The 19,987-nt window shown below is 59.7% G+C and overlaps 1 protein-coding gene across 2 annotated transcripts; it reads left to right on the top strand.

Annotated features, from left to right (window-relative positions):
• The first annotated feature begins 8,161 nt into the window (after positions 1-8,161).
• Positions 8,162-19,628, top strand: LOC125149482 (uncharacterized). 2 transcript variants are annotated; one of them, XM_047828481.1, is made up of 2 exons: positions 8,162-9,006; positions 17,575-19,628. In XM_047828481.1, exon 2 carries the CDS (start codon positions 17,987-17,989, stop codon positions 19,118-19,120), a length of 1,134 nt encoding a protein of 377 aa, XP_047684437.1. In that variant the 5' UTR covers positions 8,162-9,006; positions 17,575-17,986; the 3' UTR covers positions 19,121-19,628. The 2 variants fall into 2 exon arrangements, with proteins under 2 accessions (XP_047684437.1, XP_047684438.1); XM_047828482.1 differs by having other exon boundaries at positions 8,993-9,006; positions 17,308-19,628.
• The last annotated feature ends 359 nt before the right edge of the window (positions 19,629-19,987 follow it).

Below are 19,987 nucleotides of genomic sequence, written 5' to 3'. Positions count from 1 at the left end.
CAGACACGGGGGGCGGAGGCCCTGCGCACCCGCATCCCTGAGTCCCTCCCGCCCTGGGCCGTGCGGACAATTCTGCACGTCCCTTCTCTGCCTGCTGCTGCATGGCTTTAACATCAGTTGTGGCCAAAGGAACGTGGGAAATACAGACCTGGTTCCACGGACAGAGTGTCTTCCTTCTCTACTGCGGTGAAACTTCAGATTCATCTGGTTTGCTGAGTTTGTGACCTTACGTGACACACACCCCCCCCCCCCCAGGGCGGTCTGGGGCCAGGCCGAGCCTAAAGAATTCCCTGAAGTCTGGTCTCAAGATCCCGCCAAGGACCCCCCGCCTCATCCCCCTCAATGCCCCCAAACCTACTGCCAACTAAAACTAACGATGGTGACACTTCCCGCCGTGGACGGTGAGCATTTCGCCAGGCTCACGTGAATTCTCTCAATCTTACAGAGCGGTGAAACAGCTTCAGAAACTGTGGCTCGTTTCCCGGGTCTCTAACGTACAATTACTAGGTGAAAATAGGGCCACGTCACGTGGTCTGGTCTCCCCACATATCTAAAAGCACACGGAGCCCCCGCCCTGCCTTGGGGCTTCCTGGAACCACCGCTGGCAAACGTGTGGGGCCCTGCGTGGCCCGTGCTGCAGCCCCACCCCTCCAAGCAGGGGGGAAGGGGCCTGGCCTGAGCACCTGCTGCCCCCACAGGTCACGCTCGCAAGCACGCTCCCGAGCCCCGAGCCTCTGCCCGGCCCTGCTTCTCTCGGACTCTCGGGGAAACCTTTGGAGAAGAGGCAGGAGAGAAGCAGGAGCCGCCCGGCCTCCGCGGAGACAGACTCGCAGCACAGCTTCTGCTCGGCAGGGAATGTTCCAACTTCCGCGGGAGCCGCGTCCACCGGCGCAGCCCCGCCATCTGGAACGTTCTGACTCGGATCCACTGGTGTTTACTTTCTAAAACTTTGCATGGCTGGGGCCTGAGATGGGGAGCAGCTGTGTGTGGAAAACACGTGCTTCCTCTCATATGCCGCGGTGACGCGTAACAGCTTGCCTTCAGTCTTTTAAAAAACACAAACCAAAAAAAGAAGGAAAGAGAGAAAGAGCGTTGCCAAGGGCTCCCCTCCTGGAGGAGAGATACTGGTGATTCTGGAAGGGGGAACGGCCGCACACAGGTGAGCTGGGTGGCGCCCGGTCGGTGCAGAGGACACGGCAGCAGGTGCGTGCCGCGTGAAGGGCCTTCTGCGCGGGATCAGGGGCCCCCGGCCGGCAAGAACCCCACACACATCTGCCCGGGCTGCTCTGAGACGTGCAGGCCAGGGGAGGGGGTGGGAGTCGTGAGTGGGGAGACTGGGGTCTCAGCTCCAAGCTGGCCCTCTGGCCCCACGTCTGTCCAGGCTCGTGTGGGGAGTGGTGGCAGCCCGACTAGAACTCACTCGTTAGAAGCCGCGTGTATTAACCCAGGAAATCTGACGCTGGGGGATGGCCGGATGAGCCTCGGGGTGGAGACCAGAGCCTTGGGTCTCGCCAAGCCCCCCTCTCCGACCCACCCCTTGACTTTCACGTCTCCCTGGCTCCCTCCGTGCCGAGCCCCCAGACCCACACTCCATAAGGCTTTGTCTCCCTTAAGTTGCCCCTCTCGACCCCTCACGTGGCAACAGAACCAAGGGGCCACAGCCCCCAGGTAAAGACTACATTTCCCAGCCTGCCTTGAAATAAGATGTGACCACGTGACCCATCCTGGCCAATCAATTGTGACGAGGGTGATGCCCAGAAGGCGGGGGCAGACATCCTCCCTTCCCGGGTGGAGAGCCGTCCCTGGCACCCTACAGGTGCAGAGGGAGAAGACGTATCCAACGAAGGAAGCTGGACGACGCCGGGAAGGCCTCCCCCACCGTCAGAGATCCTGCTCAAGCCACGGCTGGCCTGAGAACTGGCCCACCCGGACGCACATGAGCCAGAGAACGGTCGCTTCAGCACTCGTCACCCATAGGTCTGTGTCTCTCAGCCAACTTGATAGAAATGCAATCCCGTGACTATCTGCTGAATGTCTTTCTTTCCTGACGGACTGGAAGGCTCCCTGGAAAATCTCCAGATACAGACGTTTGTTGAATGAAGGAGGGAAGGATCAATGGGCAGACGGTCCACATGGACACTGGTGAAACAGACTGGTTCTCTGTGGTCCCCTCCGTGGGGAGTGGGCCCAGAACAAGGGGTTCACACCCAACTCGGAGAAGTTGTCAGAGCCGAGTGAAGCTTCTGTCTCTGGTCTTGACGCTGAACTGGATACACGGCCATTTTCAACCCGAATCGCCCAAATCGAGGAGCCAGGAAGCTCGGCTTCAAGGAAGGATTCGTCAGACAGGACATCTTCTGTGTCACCCGGGACAAAGCGGTTTAATTGTGTCCATTATCCGTGGGCTTTTATTATCCTGGCTCCTGATCGTCTCCTTTAATTAAGCCGTAATTAAGCGACCAGGATGCTTGCCTGGTGTTAACGAACACGCTCTCAGGCATGGCTCGGCCAGGGGGCCCCAGCGGCCAGCAAGGAGAATCCTTGCGTCTCCTGACCTCTTCTGGTCCTTGGCTGCCGTGAGGGGACGCTGTCACCAGGAGTGCACCGGGAAGGAGCAGACCGGGCGGCAGTGCAGTGGGGGTGGGCTCTTCCCGCCCCCGTGTCCGGCAGGTGGAGGTGACTGCGGCTTCCAGACACAGGTCACAGGGACGACCGGCTCTCAGCTCCGGAGACTCGTCTTCCCTTGTGTCTAGCTAGTCCTCAGCCATGCGTCTGACCCAGTCCCTTGTGTCATAGACCCCCGTTCCTTTTGCCTGGTGAGAACCTGGTGGGTGTCCCTTCTGCTGGTGACAGCATCGCAGCCTCCCTTGGGGAGTGCCCCCCCCCCCCAGCGTCAGTGCCTCCTTATCTGCTTGCAGGGCGGGCCTATGACCGTCCCACCCCCTGGCCCAGTGACGTGCAGGACAGGGGACATGACCCGGCCAGGCGAGGGCAGGTGTGATCCTAGGACCTCTGCAGCCACTATTGAGAGACGGGCTTTCAGGGGCCACCTCGTGGAGAGAGCCAACCCAAGAGAGGACAGGGCTGAGAGCTGGAGACAGAAGACTTTGGCAACACGTTTGTGCGCCTGGGTACAGCCGAGCCTGAAGCTCTGGCTGTCTTTGAACTTTGAGTTACAGGAGCCCTTGGGGCTGGACCCAGTCTGAGCTGAACCGCTCTCCGCTGTAAGAGAAACATGGCCCGCTGTGGCCACAGCAAGCCAAGGGCCCTCCCCCCGCCGAGGCTTTCCCCGCCACGGGAACCTGAGCGGGTGGAGAGGTCCACTCCCAGGAGCAGGCCCGGCTCCAGATGCTGAATCGGCAGCGGTCTGAGTGGGACCAGCACGGGAACCATCGCTCCTCCCCTGCCACGTGGAGGCGCTGCAGAGTGTGGTCCCCGCACAGTCCCGTGGACCTCGTGGGCTGCTGGTCCACGTCCCCCAGGAGGCTCTCGCGGCAGTCCCAAACTGTGGCTCCGTGCTAGCTGGGAAGGAAGCTGCCGAGACGCCCTCTCCGGCCTCCAGTGTGCTGACGGAGCCCTGCCTCCCTCGGCCCCGCCTGGGCCTCCTCGGGGGGCTTGGTGGCACTCAGTGCATCTCAAACCGCTTAACGGCTCAGAACAGCAGCGATCATTTACTTTGCGCACCAATCCGCATCTGGGCACTTAGTAGGAAGGGGTCATCTCTAAGGCACCGGCTGGCGCAGCTCAGACGGGGCCGGTCGCCAGTGCACGCGGCTGGCAGGCTGGCGCGGGCTCCCTCGGGGTCTCAGCCCACCGCCTCGTGGCCTGTCCGTGGGCCGCTCGGGCTTCCCCGCGGCAGGGAAATGGGTTCCAGATCCCAAGGTCTCAGAGACAAGTGTCACCTGTGTGACTTAGCCCCAAAGGTCACGTGAGGTCCTTCCCATCACTAGGAACCATGCGGATTCCAAGGGAACGACGTGCCCCCCCCACCCCCCCCCCGTGAGAGGCTGTCACTGTCACAGGTCAGAAGAACAGGAATGTGCTGGGCTGCACTGTTTGCCCAAAAGACACCATGGAGTCCTACCCCCAGTGCCTAGTATGTGACCTGTTTGGAGGCAGGGTCTTTGCAGACGAGCACGTTAAATGAGGTCACCCGGTGGACCCCGATCCGCATTGACCTTATCAGAAAAGATTAGGACATAGACACAGAGGGGCGACCACGGGAGGACATGCCAGCCGCGCACCAAGGAGAGCGGCCTCCAGAGAAGCCAGCCTGCCCACACCCGACCTTGCATTTACAGCCTCCAGGACCGGGGACTTGGCCACGGCAGCCACGGAAACTCATAGGGTCGCAGCCACGTCTGGAAAACACGTGCTGCACCGGGTGTCCCACAGCCTCTGACGTCGGGTCAGAGAGAGAGGACGGAAGCAGGAGGAATCAGGATTTGCAAATGCTCAGCGCGGCCCTGGGGGGTCAGGGTCTGGGGGCAGGGCCGAGGCGGGGGGACGGGGCGGCCGGGTGTGACCCCCGACCCTGCACGCTGAGCTGGATGCCTCCGCCCGCCCACGCTCTCTCCATGCGTTTTCACTCGGGCCTCTGGAAGCAGGTTGTCTTTGCAAATTGCTAGAAAGCTTCCATGTGTGAAAATAAGTCCGGAGGTGACTCTTCTCCCAGAACAGCCGCCCACCCGTCCCCACACAGGCCTCCGTCTTAGAGGTCCCAGGTTCCACGCGCCTGTGGCCACGTCCTCCCCACACGGAGCCTGGAACGCACATGGCCTGGAGGCCGCCCCATCCTACCCGCCCCCGGGAGCTCGCACAGAGGCTCAGTTCACAGCCGGAGGCCCCGAGCGATTCCTTCCGCACAAAGATGGCCCTACCCCAAGGTGGCCTGTTCTGTCCACCTACACAGAGAAGAGCCCAGAGTTTCTCTGACCGCAGGTGGGACGGTCCCCTCGGGCAGATGTCCTGTCACACAGTGTGCGAGTGAAGGCAGCCACGGGGACAGGGAGGGCAGGACATCTGGCCGGATCACCCCGGGGACAGCCTCAGCGGGGCCACGAAGTCTAGGCCCGGGACACCCCCTGAGGGCACCCCGTGGGTGCAGCTGGCCGGCGCGCCCTCCCTCCACGCACCGCTCGCGCCCCGCGGAGGCTCCCTGCAGGAAGCGCTCGTGCCTCGAAGACGGTCCTGCAAACCGCAAGGCAGATGCGTGACTGCCCTCCTCCTCGAATTGCGGGCGACTGCACCGGGGCGACACGTGGTACTTAGTTACTGGCGATGGCACCTGGACTAAAGGTAATAGTTACAGACGAAGCTGCTGGTGCAACTGTCAGGGACGCTGCTTACTCAGCCCTGCCCCAGAGGATGGACAGGCACGGGGGAGGGAGCCGCACAAAAGAACAGGAAGATTGCATCCGGAATATTCTGCTCCCGCCTCTGCGGGCAGATGACAGGCTGTGCCACCATCTCTCTACTCAGAGGGGCTGGCGCGGCCGCCTGGCGACGCGGCTTCCTGACAGGCGGGCCGCAGGACGGACGCCTCCAGGCAGCACGGGGCCAGCAGGTCCGCTGGGGTCCCACGCCCTCAGCTCTTTCAATGCCCCCCCCCCTCACCGGGACTCACCCCTTCCGTCTTCCGGGTGCCACAGGGCAGTGGCCCTCCCGCCAGGAGGCCTGAAGTCCAATTTGGGCTCTGCTCCCGGGTAGCCGTGTGTCCCCAGGGTAGCGTGGCTCACAGTTTGCTGTCCCAAGGTCCTCTCTTGTGAGACGGGTTAGTAGCACGGCCTTCCTCGTGGGGTGTCGTAAGCGTTAAACGATCACGTAGTTAGGACTTGCTCGGGAGGCGCGCAGGGCGGTGAGGCTCTTGGAGTGACGCTGTGGTGGCGAAGCCGCGGGGCTGCCTCTGTCCACACCCACGAGTCTGCAGCGCAGGACGGAACCTGGTCCTCGGTAACAGCCTGTTCGTGTTGGCCCCTCACTTGTCACAAATGCGCCACTCTGATGACACTGACGTAAGAGGTCAACAACAGGAGAAACTCGAGGGGTTGGAATATGGGAACTGTACCGTCTGCTCAATTTTCCGCAATCCTAAAACTGCTCGGAGGTAGCCAAAATCTATGGTTTTTTTATAAATAAACCCGAAAATGTGAATTTCACTTACTCACTACAGTTCCTCCCATGCTGGTCTCCCCACTTTATGTCTCACGGCCTCTTCCCGCCTGGCCACTTTCAGCGGATAGCTTGGTTCCATGCTCTGCCCCATCCTGACTCAGTTTCTCCCCAGTGTGTGGGGGCCAGTGAAGCAAAAGGGGACACCTCCCTGCGGGTTTCTGGGAAAGTTGTTTTGTTTTTTTTTTTTCCCTGACGGGTTCTGTCTCTTCTTCCTGTTCTGAATATAGATGCAATGCTTGGAGATACAGCAGCCACTTTGTACCCATGAGGTCAAAAAGACATACACTAAGTATGATGGAGCAGGAAATGACTCTGGGGTCTCACTGACATGCTCTAGCCGTTGTTGGAGCCTTTCACTGCCTATTTGTCCTCCTTTGCTTAACCTACTATAGTCAGGTTTTGGTTAGATGCCGTTGAACATAATCCCAAATAATGCGTTCTGCCTTTGGAACTAGCCCCCTCAGGTCTACACGCCAAGGCAAACAGGTGGGTGACCTCGTGCCCACACCTTGGCCTCAGTGTCCCAGCCCCTGACGGGCAGCCAGGCCAATGCCAAGGAACCCCCATGACTTAGGCTTTCATCCAAGTAATGGGATTACTAAGCAGTCAAGATTCAGCAGAAGAATCAAATGGACTTTCTACAGCAGGAGTTCTGCAGAGCTGGGGCATGAGGGGGCTGGCGTCAGTCCATATGGGAAGAGAAGGAGCTACGTTCCCGCCTGAGCTGGAGAGCCCCCTGCTCAGCCTGGAGACGCTTGGCCCCCACCTCTGAGCCATCCAAGAGAGATGCCATCCAAGGGGCCCAGGGCAGAGCTGGCAAGTGGGTCTGTGTCTGAGCGACGTGCCGCGCGGTGTCCTGGGCCCCTGAGCGCCCCCCCCCCTCGTCTGGGTGGTGCAGCGATATGAGCGAGTCTCCTGTGGGCACCAAGTCTGTGTGTGTGTGCCGGTGGACAGGCATCCAGCCCCACCCCCCCTTAATTTGCTTGATTGAAGCAAAAAGGACCCTTTTCATTTTCTGGAAGCATTTGTGTGTCTCAGCCCCCCTGCTGGGCCCAGGATCCCGGCCACATCATGAGTGCAGGCTTCTCACTTTCTTTCTCAGGAGAAATTTCTTATTTCAGAGCATCTCACGGGGAAAGCAGGGGGGGTGGAGGGGGCTGACCTTGAGGTTCTGAGACCAGTTCTGTGAAAATGACTTCAAGAAGCCAGCTTTGCACTAGGGCCGGAAGGCGCTGCGGGCAGGAGTGTGGATGTCCCACGTCCCTGGCAGCAGGCAGGGAGTGGAGGAGGGGCCTCCCAAGGTCACTGGTGAGTGGCAGAGGAATGCTCCTTCCCGGCCCAGGAGAACTTGGCCTCACACCGGCTGTGCGGAGCGGCGGCCCACGCAGCAGTCCACGGCCCCCGGCGGCACCGACGGAGGTAGGGGCACCAGCCGCCACGGCCCGCAGGGCACGGAGCAGGGGCTCGGCCAGCCAGGATTCTGCCTCCAGTTCCAACACTGGCTCACCGTGAGCCCCTGGGCAACTGGTTTCTTTTCTCCCAAGCTCAGTTTTTCATATTAAAATGCTACCGGGTATCGGCCAGGGATTGTTCAGTCACTGAGAATGGCAGACGCCCCAACTGAAATTGTGAAAGGGCGCATGTTGACAGAGTCGGCCAAAACGGCTGGGGAGAGCACGAGCTTCAGGTACATCTTGATCCAGGTGCTCCTGCAGTGCCATTGAGACCAAGTCTCTCTTGGCTCTGTTTCCAGGCCGCCTCTTCGCTCCCGGTGACAAGTTGCCACCAGCAGACCCCCAAGCACTCGGGACACGGGGAGCCTCCTTCCGGCCACAGCACAGAGCTCGGGTCGCAGCTCTTTAGCGGGACTTGGGTCACATGGCCTCTCCCGGCCAATCAGATGGCCAGAGTCAGGAGCCACTCTGATTGGCCGAGCCGGGTCACGTGCACGCCCGTGGCTCCCGCGCCCCCACCCTCACCACTGGACTAGAAGGGGGCCGCAGGGGCTCCTGTCCCAAGTTGGGGTGCTTTTCTCGGAGGGGCGCTGTGGGGCTTTGGGCTCCTCACCTTGGCCCCTCGCGACTTGGTCGGTCAGCCAGCCCCACCCCCAAGACCCGGCCCAAAGCACTATGGGCACAGGGGGTCCCCCGGGCCTTGGGCTGGAGGCCATGCGTCTTGCAGCGCACCTGTGCAGCCCCAGGTGCTGGGTCCGCGGGCCAAGTGCAGGCGCAGCGCACCCCCCACCCGCCCCCGCCCGAAGGCAGCAGCTCACCAAACCGAACCAACCAGAAACCTCAATCATTTCCTGAACGTTTACTGCTGACACCCCGTGGAGATGGAAAAAATGAAAACCTGTCCAGCGACCCAGGTTCCACCTGCTGTACCCGGTCCAACCTCTGCTTTCCAGGCAAATAGGCAAGAGCTAGCCTAGCCCTCTTCAAATCCAGCCCAGACAGAGGCTGGTTGGGCTGGTTCCCGTCCTCTGGCGGGAAAGGCCAGGGGGTCGCCAGCCCCAGACCGTTGAGCCCCAGGAGCAGCTCTGGCTGCAGAGGGATTTGCAAATGAATCTAGGGAGCCTCCGGGAAAGCAGCAGACTGCCCGGACCCCCACTGCCTGGCCCTTGCGGGCAGCGGAGACTTGTCGGTAAGAAAGGGCATTCCCATCGTACACGAGCCTTTCCTGGAAAACGAGGAGGGAGGTCTCCCCAACCCCCCTGACCAGGCCAGCGCCGCCTCGATGGTAACGTGGACACGGTGACCCCAAGCCACGCTTCTTCCTAGATGAGAAGGCCTAATCTGGATGGACACGCTCCGGCCCCGGCCCCGGCCCCAGGTGAGTGCTCTCAGGGGCAGAAGCCCAAGTGAAAAGCAGCTGAAATAATAGGGGTTAATGATCTCTCACCCATAACTATGGAAGCAGGCTGGCTGAGGGTGGGCTGATGGGCGGCTCGGGAGCGCTTCTCGGGGACCCCCCGGCGGCCGCCCTGTTCTTGCAGCCCAGCCCAGCCCTGAAAGCCTCAGGGAGCCACTCACTCCTTGTCTCCTGTCCCTTCTTACAAGTGCAGTCTCCCAGCAGCCGCTGGCAGTCTCTCCCTGAGCCTCGCCAGGCAGGCAGGGTGGCCTGAGGGTCAGCCCCCCCCCCCAAAACCGTTGCAGGATTGGCTGCCCCGGAATGAGGACCCCCGGGGCCTGGGGAGAGCCTACCTCCCCGAGCCCGTTGCTGCCGCCTGAAGCCAGAACAAAAAACTAGGGTCTGGAGAGCCCTGGAGAAGGTTTCCCGGGAACCAGCAGCGTCGGCCACCTTTTTGCCAACCGCGTCCGCTTGGCTCAGCACCTCAAAGGTGTGAGGGCGGGAGGGGAAGGCCCAGGGCAAGCCCGCAGCGGCACGGTGGCTGCACCAGGAGGGCGGTGACTACTCCCGAGAAGGCCGTCCTGGGCACCCAGGGCCCAAGCCGTGTAGCCTGGCCCTGTCACTAATCGCACTGTCTGTCTCAAGCTGCAGAATCTGCACAGGGTCCCTGAGGCAGGTCCCCGGGGATGTCTTGTGTCTTCCCTGGACGCCTGTCCGCCCAAGTCCCACCCACTGCAGCCAAGAAGAACGAGGGCCCAGAGCCCTGTCCAAGTAGCAAGGTGGGGGGGGTCCTGCTGTTTACTCTGGTCTCCCCGGGGATGCGTCAGCATGCAGTGAGAGAAGAGTGTCACTCAGACTCAGTAAGTGCCTGATGGACTGGTGCGCACACACGCGTGCGTGCACACGCACACACTCATACACATGCGTGCACGCGCGCGTGTGCACGTGTACACCGCAAACATGTGTGCCCCCACACGTGCGCGCACGTGTGCACAGGCACACACGCATGCATGCATGCACGTGTGGATCACAAACATGCACACGTGTGTGCGTGTACACGCACCTAAATACACGTATACCACAAATATGCATGTCCATACACATCTGCACACACACATTCCCAGTACACCGCAAACATGCGTGCACACTCACACGTGTACATGCACATGCATGCATCCATGTGCAGATCACAAACATGCACACGTGTGTACGTGTACATGCACATAAATACACATACACCACAAACATGTAGTCCATACACATGTGCACACACACATTCACACATACATCGCAAACATACACGCGCATGCACACCACACACATGCACATGTGTGCACTTGCATGCATGTGCATATCACAGACATGCACACGTGTGCATGTGCCTGCACATAAATACATGTACATCACAAACATGTACATCCATACACATGTGCACACACGTATTCACAATACATCGCAAACGCGTGCGCACAGGCACTCGCACACCCTCACACGTGTGCACGCACATGCACATGCATGTATGTGCAGATCACAAACATGCACGCGTGTGTGCGTGTACATGCACATAAATACACGTACACCACAAACATGTACGTCCATACACATGTGCACACACGCATTCACACATACATCACAAATGTACACACGTGCACACTCACACACACAGTACACAAGCCACCAACCAGTCAGATCTAGCCTCACAAAAGCAGAAGCTAATTTATGTTTCCAATTATAAATATAATTACATTTCTGAATCCATTAGCAGGACTGTTCTCAAACACATGACACGCTGTGTGGCAAACAGATGAGATTCACGATTGCGGGCCAGCCAGTGCCGAGAATTTTAATTTTTATTTTACTTGAAATTCAACACCAAATAATAACAGTGCCGCTTCAACGGAACACATTTCCACATTCAATTAAAAGAGAAGCGATCCTTCTTAGCGGGACCCCTGGGGCGGCGGGGCCTGAAGGTCACATGACCGAGCCGCAGGGAAGGAGGAGGTCCTTGGGGCCCGGCCCCTCCGGGAGAAACCCTCGAGCCGGGAAGGGGACGGCTGTCAGCAGTGGTGCACACGCACGGGGCCCCCGGGGGTCGTGACTCGCGTCGGGCGGCGGTCAGGACGTGTCTCTGGGCTCAGGCGTGACCACCAGCACCCAGTGGAGAGGGGCTGGCTGGTGGAGCCCGGGCTCTCGATGCCACCCCGTCGGCCAGGGGACGAAGAGCGGGCTTGGAGGATGCTTCCAGCCCACGACCCCCCGGTAGGAAGCTGGGACCGCGTTCTGTGGCCTGGAGAGAGCCGTGGCCGGCGGCCGTGAGGGCTCACCCTCCCTACGGTGGTGGGGAAGGGGTGGCGGCTTGTAAGCCTGCCCGCTACTCTGCCGCTGTCCACTCGGAACGCCTCCCTCAGAGCCCACTGCCCGCTCTCACGGGGCCGCCTGATGCCCCTCAAGCTCTGTGGGGGTGCGGGGACGGGGGGACATGCTGGCCAAAGCGAGTCTCAACTACAACCGCTCCCTTAGCGCAGACAGAGCCGCGCAGGGCTGGGGGGTTTAGGAGGCCGGCAGGCAGCCGCCCCCCCCCCCCCCCCCTGCCCGGGACACACAGCAGCGACGACACGTACCCGCCCGGGAGGCCATGACCGTGCACACGCGGGCCTCTCTCCGCCAGCTCTGTGGACACGGCCCCGGGTTCTCGGCTTCCCCACCCCCCCCCACCCCAGGACCCGGCCTCCGCCTCCGTGTGGTTAGTCGCGTGTTAACCTGACGAGGCCACGGTACCCAACGTGGCATGAAAACCAGCCTAAATGTTGCTGCGAAGGCACTCTTTAGGTGTGAGTCACGGTTGTTCAGTTGTGGTAAAATATGTAACATAAAATTTAGCATCTCAGCCATTTTCAAGCGTCTAGTTCAGGGGCACCGACTACACCCGCACCGTCCTGCGGCCACCGTCAGCCCCCAGCACTTTCTCGTCCTCCCGGCCTGACGCTCTGTCCCACCCCACACTGACCCCAGCCCCCGGCGCCCACTTCTACCCTGTCTCCTCTAGGCCCTCACGGAAGGGGAGTCACGCGGTGTTTGTCTCTTATGACGGCTCCTTTCCCTTCGCGTCGTGTCCTCCAGGTTCGTCCGTGTAGTCGCGCGCGGGTGTCAGAATCTCCTGTCGGGGGCTGAATGATTCTCCGTTGTGTGTATGCACCACATCGTGTGCATCCGCCCCCTGTCCACGGACACTGGGTTGCTTCCGCGGTTTGGCCACTGTGAAGAACGCTGCTGTGAACGTGGGTGTGCAAATCTCTTGAAGTCCCTGATGTCATTCTTTTGAGCGTGCACCCAGACAGGATTGCTGGGTCGTGTGCTAATTCCGTTTTTGTTTTGTTTTTTAATGTTTGTTTTTGAGAGAGAGAGAGCGCCAGTGGAGGAGGGGCAGACAGAGGAAGACCCAGAATCCAAAACAGGCTCCAGGCTCTGAGCTGTCAGCACAGAGCCCGACGTGGGGCTCGAACCCACAAGCTGTGAGATCATGACCTGAGCCAACATCAGACGCTTAACTCACTGAGCCACTCAGGCACTCCTAAATTTTTTTAATGGTTGGATTTATTGACTTCTTATTTGTATTTTTTTTAATTTTTCTTTTACATTTATTTATTTTTGAGGGACAGAGAAAGACAGAGAGTGAGCAGGGGAGGGGCAGAGAGAAAGGGAGACACAGAATCCAAAGCAGGCTCCAGGCTCCGAGCTGTCAGCACAGAGCCCGATGCGGGGCTCGAACCCACGAACTGTGAGATCGTGACCTGAGTCGAAGTCGGACGCTCCACCGACTGAGCCCCCCAGGCACCCCATGTGCTTTTGAGGAGTCTCCAAGGGGCTGCCCCGTGTCAAGTTCCCACCAACAGTGCGTGAGGGTTCCGGCTTGTCCACACCCCTTAAGACAGCAGCCGTCCTGAGGGGGTGCGGTGGGGTCTCGCCGTGGCTTGTATTTGCACCTCCCTAGGGATGAGTGTGATCAGCTTTTCACGTCCTTACTGTTCACCTGTTCGTCTTCTTTGGAGAAATGTCTGTTTAAGTCCTTTGTCCATTTTTGAGTCAGATTGTTTGGGTTTCTGTTGTTGTTGTTGTTGTTAGGTTTTAGGGACTCTTCCTGTGTTCTGGGTATTAATCCCTTATCAGGTATGTAACCTGCGAGTGTCTTCCCCGCTCCGTGCGCTGCCTTTTCACTCTCTAGACTGTGTCCTCTGATGCACAGGTTTTCGTCTTCGTGGATCCCAGTCCGTCTGTTCTGTTCTGTTGTTGCCCGAGTGCTTGCCGTCACAGCAAAGTCATCTTTGCCAAATGCAAAGCGTGAAGCTTTTCCCCTGGGTTTTCTTCTTGGGGTTTTATAGTCTTACATTTAAGTTTCTGATCTATTTTGGGTTAACGTGTGGATATGCTGTCAGATGAGGGCCCGGGTTCTATCTCTTGCCTGAGGGTACCCAGCCGCCTGGTGCTCCTTGTGGGAAAGACCGTCCTCTCCCGTGGAGTGGTGTTAGCACCCTGGTCAAAAGCAATCTGACCACAATGTGAGGATTTATTTCCGGGCTGTCTGTTCTGTTCCACTGGCCTCTGTGTTTGTCTTTATGCACTATTTGGGTCACTGTGGCGTTGTAGTCCGTTTTGGAATCAGGAAGTGTGAGGCTTCCAGCTTTATTGTTCTTTTTTAAGAGGCTTTTATTGGGGGGGGGGTTGCTATTCAGGGTCTATTGAGGTTCCACATGAATTGTGGGACAGAGTTTTCTATTTCTGGGAGGGGGAACGTGATTAACATTTAACTCCGTGAACTTTGAATAAAGCAGATTACCTTCCAGAATGTGGGTGGGCCTCACCTGATCAGTCGAAGGCTGAAAGAGAAAAAGACCGAGGTCCCCAGGGGGAGGGAATTCTGCCTGCAGACTCCAGGCCAGCATCGGCTCCCCCCTGGGTCTCTGTCCTGCCGCTGGCCCTGCAGACGTGGGGCTGGCATCTCCACCACTGCCCACACACCCTCCGGTCCCGTTTCTCTGGAGGACCCTGAGGAATGCGCCCGTGAACCCCACCATGGGCGAGGCGGGGCGGTTTGTGCCAGGAGCACTAGGAGGCTGTTGGAGGGTTTGGTGTGGGGAGAGTGACGTCCCCAGCACTTGCTCTGGGCGCTCCCTGGAGGAGGAGGGAGGGGCGGAGAGGGGGTGGGGGAGGGGAAGACAAGAAGGAAGAGGGCACAGGAGGAAAGAAGGCGGGGTGGGCAGCGGCTGAGCCTGTCACTCCGCAGGCGGGAGAGGACACACAGCCCAGGAGGAAACCCTGCCGTCACCGAGGGGGTCAGGCACCCGGATGCCAGCAAGGGCCCCACTGAGGTGTCGTACTTCGCGGTTGGCGATCAGCACTGTAGGTGGGACAGGCCAGTCCACGGCCACCTGCTCTCACGTCTAGTGTCCCGGGTCCCTGGTGCTCGCTTGGGGTGAAACTCAGCCTGCCGTGTGGCCCCACGACCCCGGCTGGCCCTGCCGGCCTTGCCCTGGGGCGTCTCTAGGGAAACCAGGCTGAGCTGTGGGACCAACAGTCCTGTGGGGCCGCTGCCCGGGGGGCGGGCGACAGCCCCAGATGTGCAGGGGGTAAGGAATGTATGTGTCCCACCGACAGCCTCAGAGGCGCCGTCCTGGGAGTGGGTCCTGCCCCAGCCCAGCCTCCTGACGGTGCAGCTGCATGAGACCCTGGCCAGCACGCCCTGCCCAGCCTCTCCTGAGTCTCTAGCCCGAAACACCCTGTGAGATAGTAATCGCCCGATGCCACGCAGGCTGCTAGCTCGGTAGGCTGTTACCTTCGGTTGCATTCACTGCCTCAAGTGAAAGTATTTCCCTTTGTGCGTCTGAGTCACCCTTGGTCGGAGGGACCCCAGGGCACGGGGCCTTGTGCCCCAAGTTTCGGAGTCTGGACGGAGAGCAGGACACTTGCCTTTTTTATCTGTAGCCTGTTGTGCGTTGAATTGTGTCCCCTCAAAATTCATATGTTGGAGTCCTGACCCCCAGAACCGCAAAAGGTTCTTTTATTTTTTTAAGTTTATTATTTTTGAGAGAGGGAGAGAGAACTCTCGAGTGAGGGACAGGCACAGAGAAAGGGGGGGGGGGCGGGGAAGAGAACCCCAAGCAGGCTCCACGCTGTCAGCATCAGAGCCCAACATGGGGCTCGAATCCATGATGTGTGAGATCATGATCTGAGCCGAAACCAAGAGTTGGACGCTTAACTGAGCCACCCAGGCGCCCCTGACCTCCAAAGGTTCTTATCTGGAAATGGGGTCGTTGCAGATATAGTTAGGATGAGGTCATGCTGGGGCACGGTGGGCCCTAACCTGATACCACTGTGTCCTTATTAAAAGGGAAATCTGGACACAGAGACACAGGGAGAAGCCCATGTGGCCACAGGGCGGGGACAGGAGGGATGCGGCCATGAGCTAAGGGCACTGCGCGTTGCTGGCCGGGAGCTGGGAGGGGCAGAAGGACCTTCCCCTGGAGCGCAGCCGTGGGGGCCCCGTGACTTCAGACACCCAGCCTCTGGAGCCACAGGAGAGTAAATGGCTGCAGGTCAAGGCCCCCACACTCTGCGCCCTGTGTCAGGGCACCCCAGGACACTAGCAGGGGGTACAGTCACGTCCGTAGAGGACGTTCATCATGGTGCTATCGCTAATGTGGTAGACCGTGTTCCCCAGCACTCGCTGGCCCTCTGTGTGCTGTGTGCCTCCGTCCCCGTGCCAGCAGGCACACGCAGGGTCCCACTTGGGACAAAGAGGTGTGAGTGGTGGAAGCTTCCGGAGCCCTGGAGTGGCAGAGCCCATCCCCCTCCCCGTGTGCCTCAGTGGCCCGGTCAGGACTCGCTGCTCAGCTTGTCCCCTGGAGGAAGAACACAAGCCTGCGTGTTGGAATAAACTGTTCTAGTGAGAGGCCGCTGGCCTGCGGGCAGCTCCCTGCGCAGACGCCTGGCCTCGGTGACTCCCCACCAATACCTCTGGGATGCGGAGAAGTCCAGCAATAAGACTGGCCAACTAGCGGGAAACCGTCTCTGGTCATGAGAACCGCGCCGTGAGAAACGGGACCGGCAGGACACAGCGCATGTCTAGGAGAATGTCCTCAACTACCGTGGGGAGTACACGCTCAGCTTTGTAAACTCAAGGAGCACAGTTACTCAGAAAGCCTAACGGACCGAACCGAAGCGGACTGTGACTTGCCCGGGGTTGTAGCCTGCTTCTGTTTGTTTCCACGATAAAGATAATTTACTAACATGATCCAGAAAAAGTACGCTTTACTTTTAAGCTCATCAAAACACAAGGAGTAAAAAGGTCACCAGGGGGCGCCTGGGTGGCTCAGTCGGTTGAGCGTCCGACTTCAGCTCAGGTCATGATCTCACGGTCCGTGAGTTCGAGCCCGCGTCGGGCTCTGTGCTGACGGCTCAGAGCCTGGAGCCTGCTTCAGATTCTGTGTCTCCCCCTCTCTCTGCCCCTTCCCTGCTCATGCTCTGTCTCTCTCTGTCTCAAAAATAAATAAAAAAACATTAAAAAAAAAAAAAAGGTCACCAGGGTGCACCTGCACACACACCCTTCACTAAGCCCCCAGCGCCCCTGCCGCCCCCCAAACAGCCCCGCCCCTCGCTCCGGGCAGGCTCAGCAAAGGCCGCAGGACGGATGCCACCCATCTTTATTTCTAGGCCATTTAAGAGCCTCCTAAAATCTACTAACTTCCAGGCTAAAAATCATTAAAAATCAAATGAGTTTTCCCACCGATAGAAGTCGAGATCGTCTCTCATTCTCGGAGAGACCAGAACTGAGCGGTGGTCTCTCCTGCGGGGACAAGGCAGGGAGGGGCCGGGACGCACCTGCTCTCCTGAAGGAGAGGAACGCCAGCGCTGAGCCCAGGGTGGGTCCGGGGCCTTCGAGGACGCGCCCAGAGGCACATCCCGCAGCGGCCAGATCTGGTCCTCTGCACCCAAGTTCCCTCCGGCAAGTCCCGGCCTCCCCATCCCAAGGGGCGGGGTCCCGAGACCTTCCCGGGGGCAGGGGTCTCCACAAGCATGTGCACGCTCAAAGCGGTGGGACCCCATGGGGCCAGCCGGACACCTCAGGGCCCCCAGTCCTCACCGGGCACCCTCGGGCCTGGTGGTGTGGCCTCCCTGCTCCGGCCCCTTGTCGTTCCCCCTCGGGGAGTCAGTCAGCTTTTGCCAATGACGCTTTGTGACACGTCACCCCCGAAGCCCAGTGGTTGTCAACAGACGCTCCTTCAGCTCCAGGGTCGGAAGGCCGACGGCGTGGACGCTGGTGGACCCAGCAGACAAGCCGAGCTCAGGACCCCGCGCCTCGCCTGGGTCGGAGCAACCCGGGGTCCGTTTGCTGCCTTTGGTTTAACCCTCAACAAAGGGGTCCGGTGAGACCCCTGCCCCTGCTTTCCTCCTTCCCTGGGGAGCGGCAGTCAGGGAATGAGCTGTGTGTGTCCCACCACCTCTTCCCGGCCGGGGTGGCCTGGCCCTCGGCCTCTGTCCCCCTCCCTCCAGCTCTGCTGTGAATTTCCATACGGCAACGACACACATCCTGGTCCGGACGTCGTGGGCTCAGCGTCAGGACGCATGTGCCCGGGTGGTGGCTACCGAGTGACGAGGACAGACTGTGTGTGCTCTACGAGCCAAATCGGAGGTAATTATTCCCTGTGGCAGGTCTGGAGCAAACACCCTCCAAATTACCGTTGCCATTTGGGTACTAAAGTGAACGATTTGAAAGAGAAAGGCTGGTGAGTGAGCAAAGCCCTGAACACGCTCACCGATATTTCGTCTTCAGAGGAGCAAACCGTGGGCATGTTTATATCCCGTCCTCTTTCTGGCTGAGGCCTCGGAGCCCGGGGCCTGCTTCGGATTCTGTGTCTCCCTCTCTCTCTGCCCCTCCCCTGCTCACCCTTTCTCAAAAGTAAACATGGAAAAAAAATTTTTTAAACAAGTAAAAAGAAAAAAAAAAAAACTCTCCCAGATGCCCCAGAAGCGCGTCGTGCAGCCGCGCTCAACAGCAAGGCAGTCAACGAGAGCCACGGCTTCTAGCGGCTCGCTCGTCGCTGCCTCCCGGACAAAGGGGGCAGGACCCTCGGCAGGTCCCCGCGGAGACGCCCCCCAGGACACAGAGCGTGCCTTCCCCAGTGTGAAGGAACTCAGGACCCACGAGCCCTTCCTGAAGGAGACTGAGCACTGGATCTGTGGGAGGATGTACCCAAAGCGATGCTGGACTCGCGGTCCCAGAGCTGGACGTCAGCGCTGTAAAGCGGGACCCGTAAAGAGACGGATACGGCCAACCAGAGTCAGAGGACGAAGGACAGAAGAAGGCAGAGGGAGCATATTGATGAAAGGGAAGGCCGGGTTTCTCCTTTTCCACGCCCTCTCCGGGCACCCGCGTGGGCTCAGCAGCCCGGAAGCTCTCCTGACCCTGGGATTTCTGTGGGGACCTCATCACACGGGCAGCTGCCTACCTGAGTTCATTGGCACACGAACCCTTTGGGGAAAGAAGCCTGCACTTCTGTCTTTGTACTTTTCTGCACCGATTACATTCTTTGGGAGAAAATGCTTTCTGGCACAAAAACAAGAGAGTACCTTTCTCCAAAGGAAAAATACAGAAGTGCCAGAAGCAAACGTGCCAGGATTTTACCAGCTGTTACTGCTGGGCCATAACAGTCCAAATGCGTTCCTAGCGCTCCGCACCCCCCCACCCCTCCCACTGTGTTCCCCCGTGGGCCTCTGCGTGGATTCACCCCAACCCAGGAGTCTACACAGCAGCAGGGATCACCCTCCGCCGAGGGGGCCAACGGATGCCCTTCTGGGTGCAGGCGAAGTGATCTGGGGGCCCCGAGACATGACTCCCATTAGCTGCAGATGCCGCCCTGCAGCGGCGACGGGCCCGGGAGAGGCGGTCGAGGGGAAGGTGAACTCAAGGTCTCAGCCACCCCAGGCACGGGCCCCAATCTGGGGAGGGAAGTCGGGTGACGGTAACACTCCCACCACCCCAGACTCGGAGCTCAGCACCCCCGGCAAGCGGGGTCTCCTCACGCTCAGCCGGCTGTGAGCTGCTCAGCAATTTGGACCTTTCACTCCTGACCAGGCCCAGTGTCCTTTCTCCGGCCTCCCTCCTTCCTCTCCTCCCTGCAGCTGCAGGGTCACCCCCCCTCCCCCATGGGGAAGAACTCCCGCCCTCCCAGTGAGGAGGGTTCATGCCCCCCCCCAGCAAGGAGGAGTCACACACACACCCCGCCCCGAGTGGGGAAGGACCCCCGCCCCCTCCGCGGAACACCAGGGTGGTTGGAAACGAACCCTCTGCTGGGCCTCCTAAAACCCTGGGCAGGAAGAGGCGGGGGCGCAGACTGCCCCTAACCGCCCTTCCAGAAGTCGGATGACTCGGCCAGAAGGGCAGCCGGGAGCCCCCCAGCCCCCGGGCAGCAGCCCTGCACAGGTTTGGGTGAGGAGCCGGTTTCGGGTTTGCACCTGTCGGCGCGGCCCCGCGGTTGGAGCGGTTCCAGGGCGCCTGCCCAGCGCTCCCGGGCCCGGCCGCCACCGAGCTAATTGCTTCATAACGGATGTGCGAGAACAGTCGGCAATCCGGCACCGGTTCCCTGTCCACAAGTTGAGATTGGATGACTTTTTTATCACTAAATTAAATTCCTTCTCTTGCTTGTCTCCTTACGTTAAATCTCTTTAAATCTTAATAGAGTGCAGCCTCTCCCTGCAGCTCAGGCCACTGATAAGGCACGTGGGCTCTAGAACCCAGGGCTGGAGGGGCGGGGGGCAGGCGAGGAGGAGAAGGAGACGGCCGGCTCCGGAGGCTGGAAGGCCCGGGGGCGGAGAGGCTCCTCGAGCCCGGATGATTCTTGCAACTCAGAACACAAGCTGGGACACCACAGACGTGGCCAGAGGCCCCTAACGGTGCTCCTGCCGC

This window comes from Prionailurus viverrinus, chromosome D3 (genome assembly GCF_022837055.1).
Source record: "Prionailurus viverrinus isolate Anna chromosome D3, UM_Priviv_1.0, whole genome shotgun sequence".
Lineage (NCBI taxonomy): Eukaryota > Metazoa > Chordata > Mammalia > Carnivora > Felidae > Prionailurus > Prionailurus viverrinus.
Note: the sequence above shows the minus strand (reverse complement) of the source record. Positions and strands in the feature narration are given on the sequence as shown.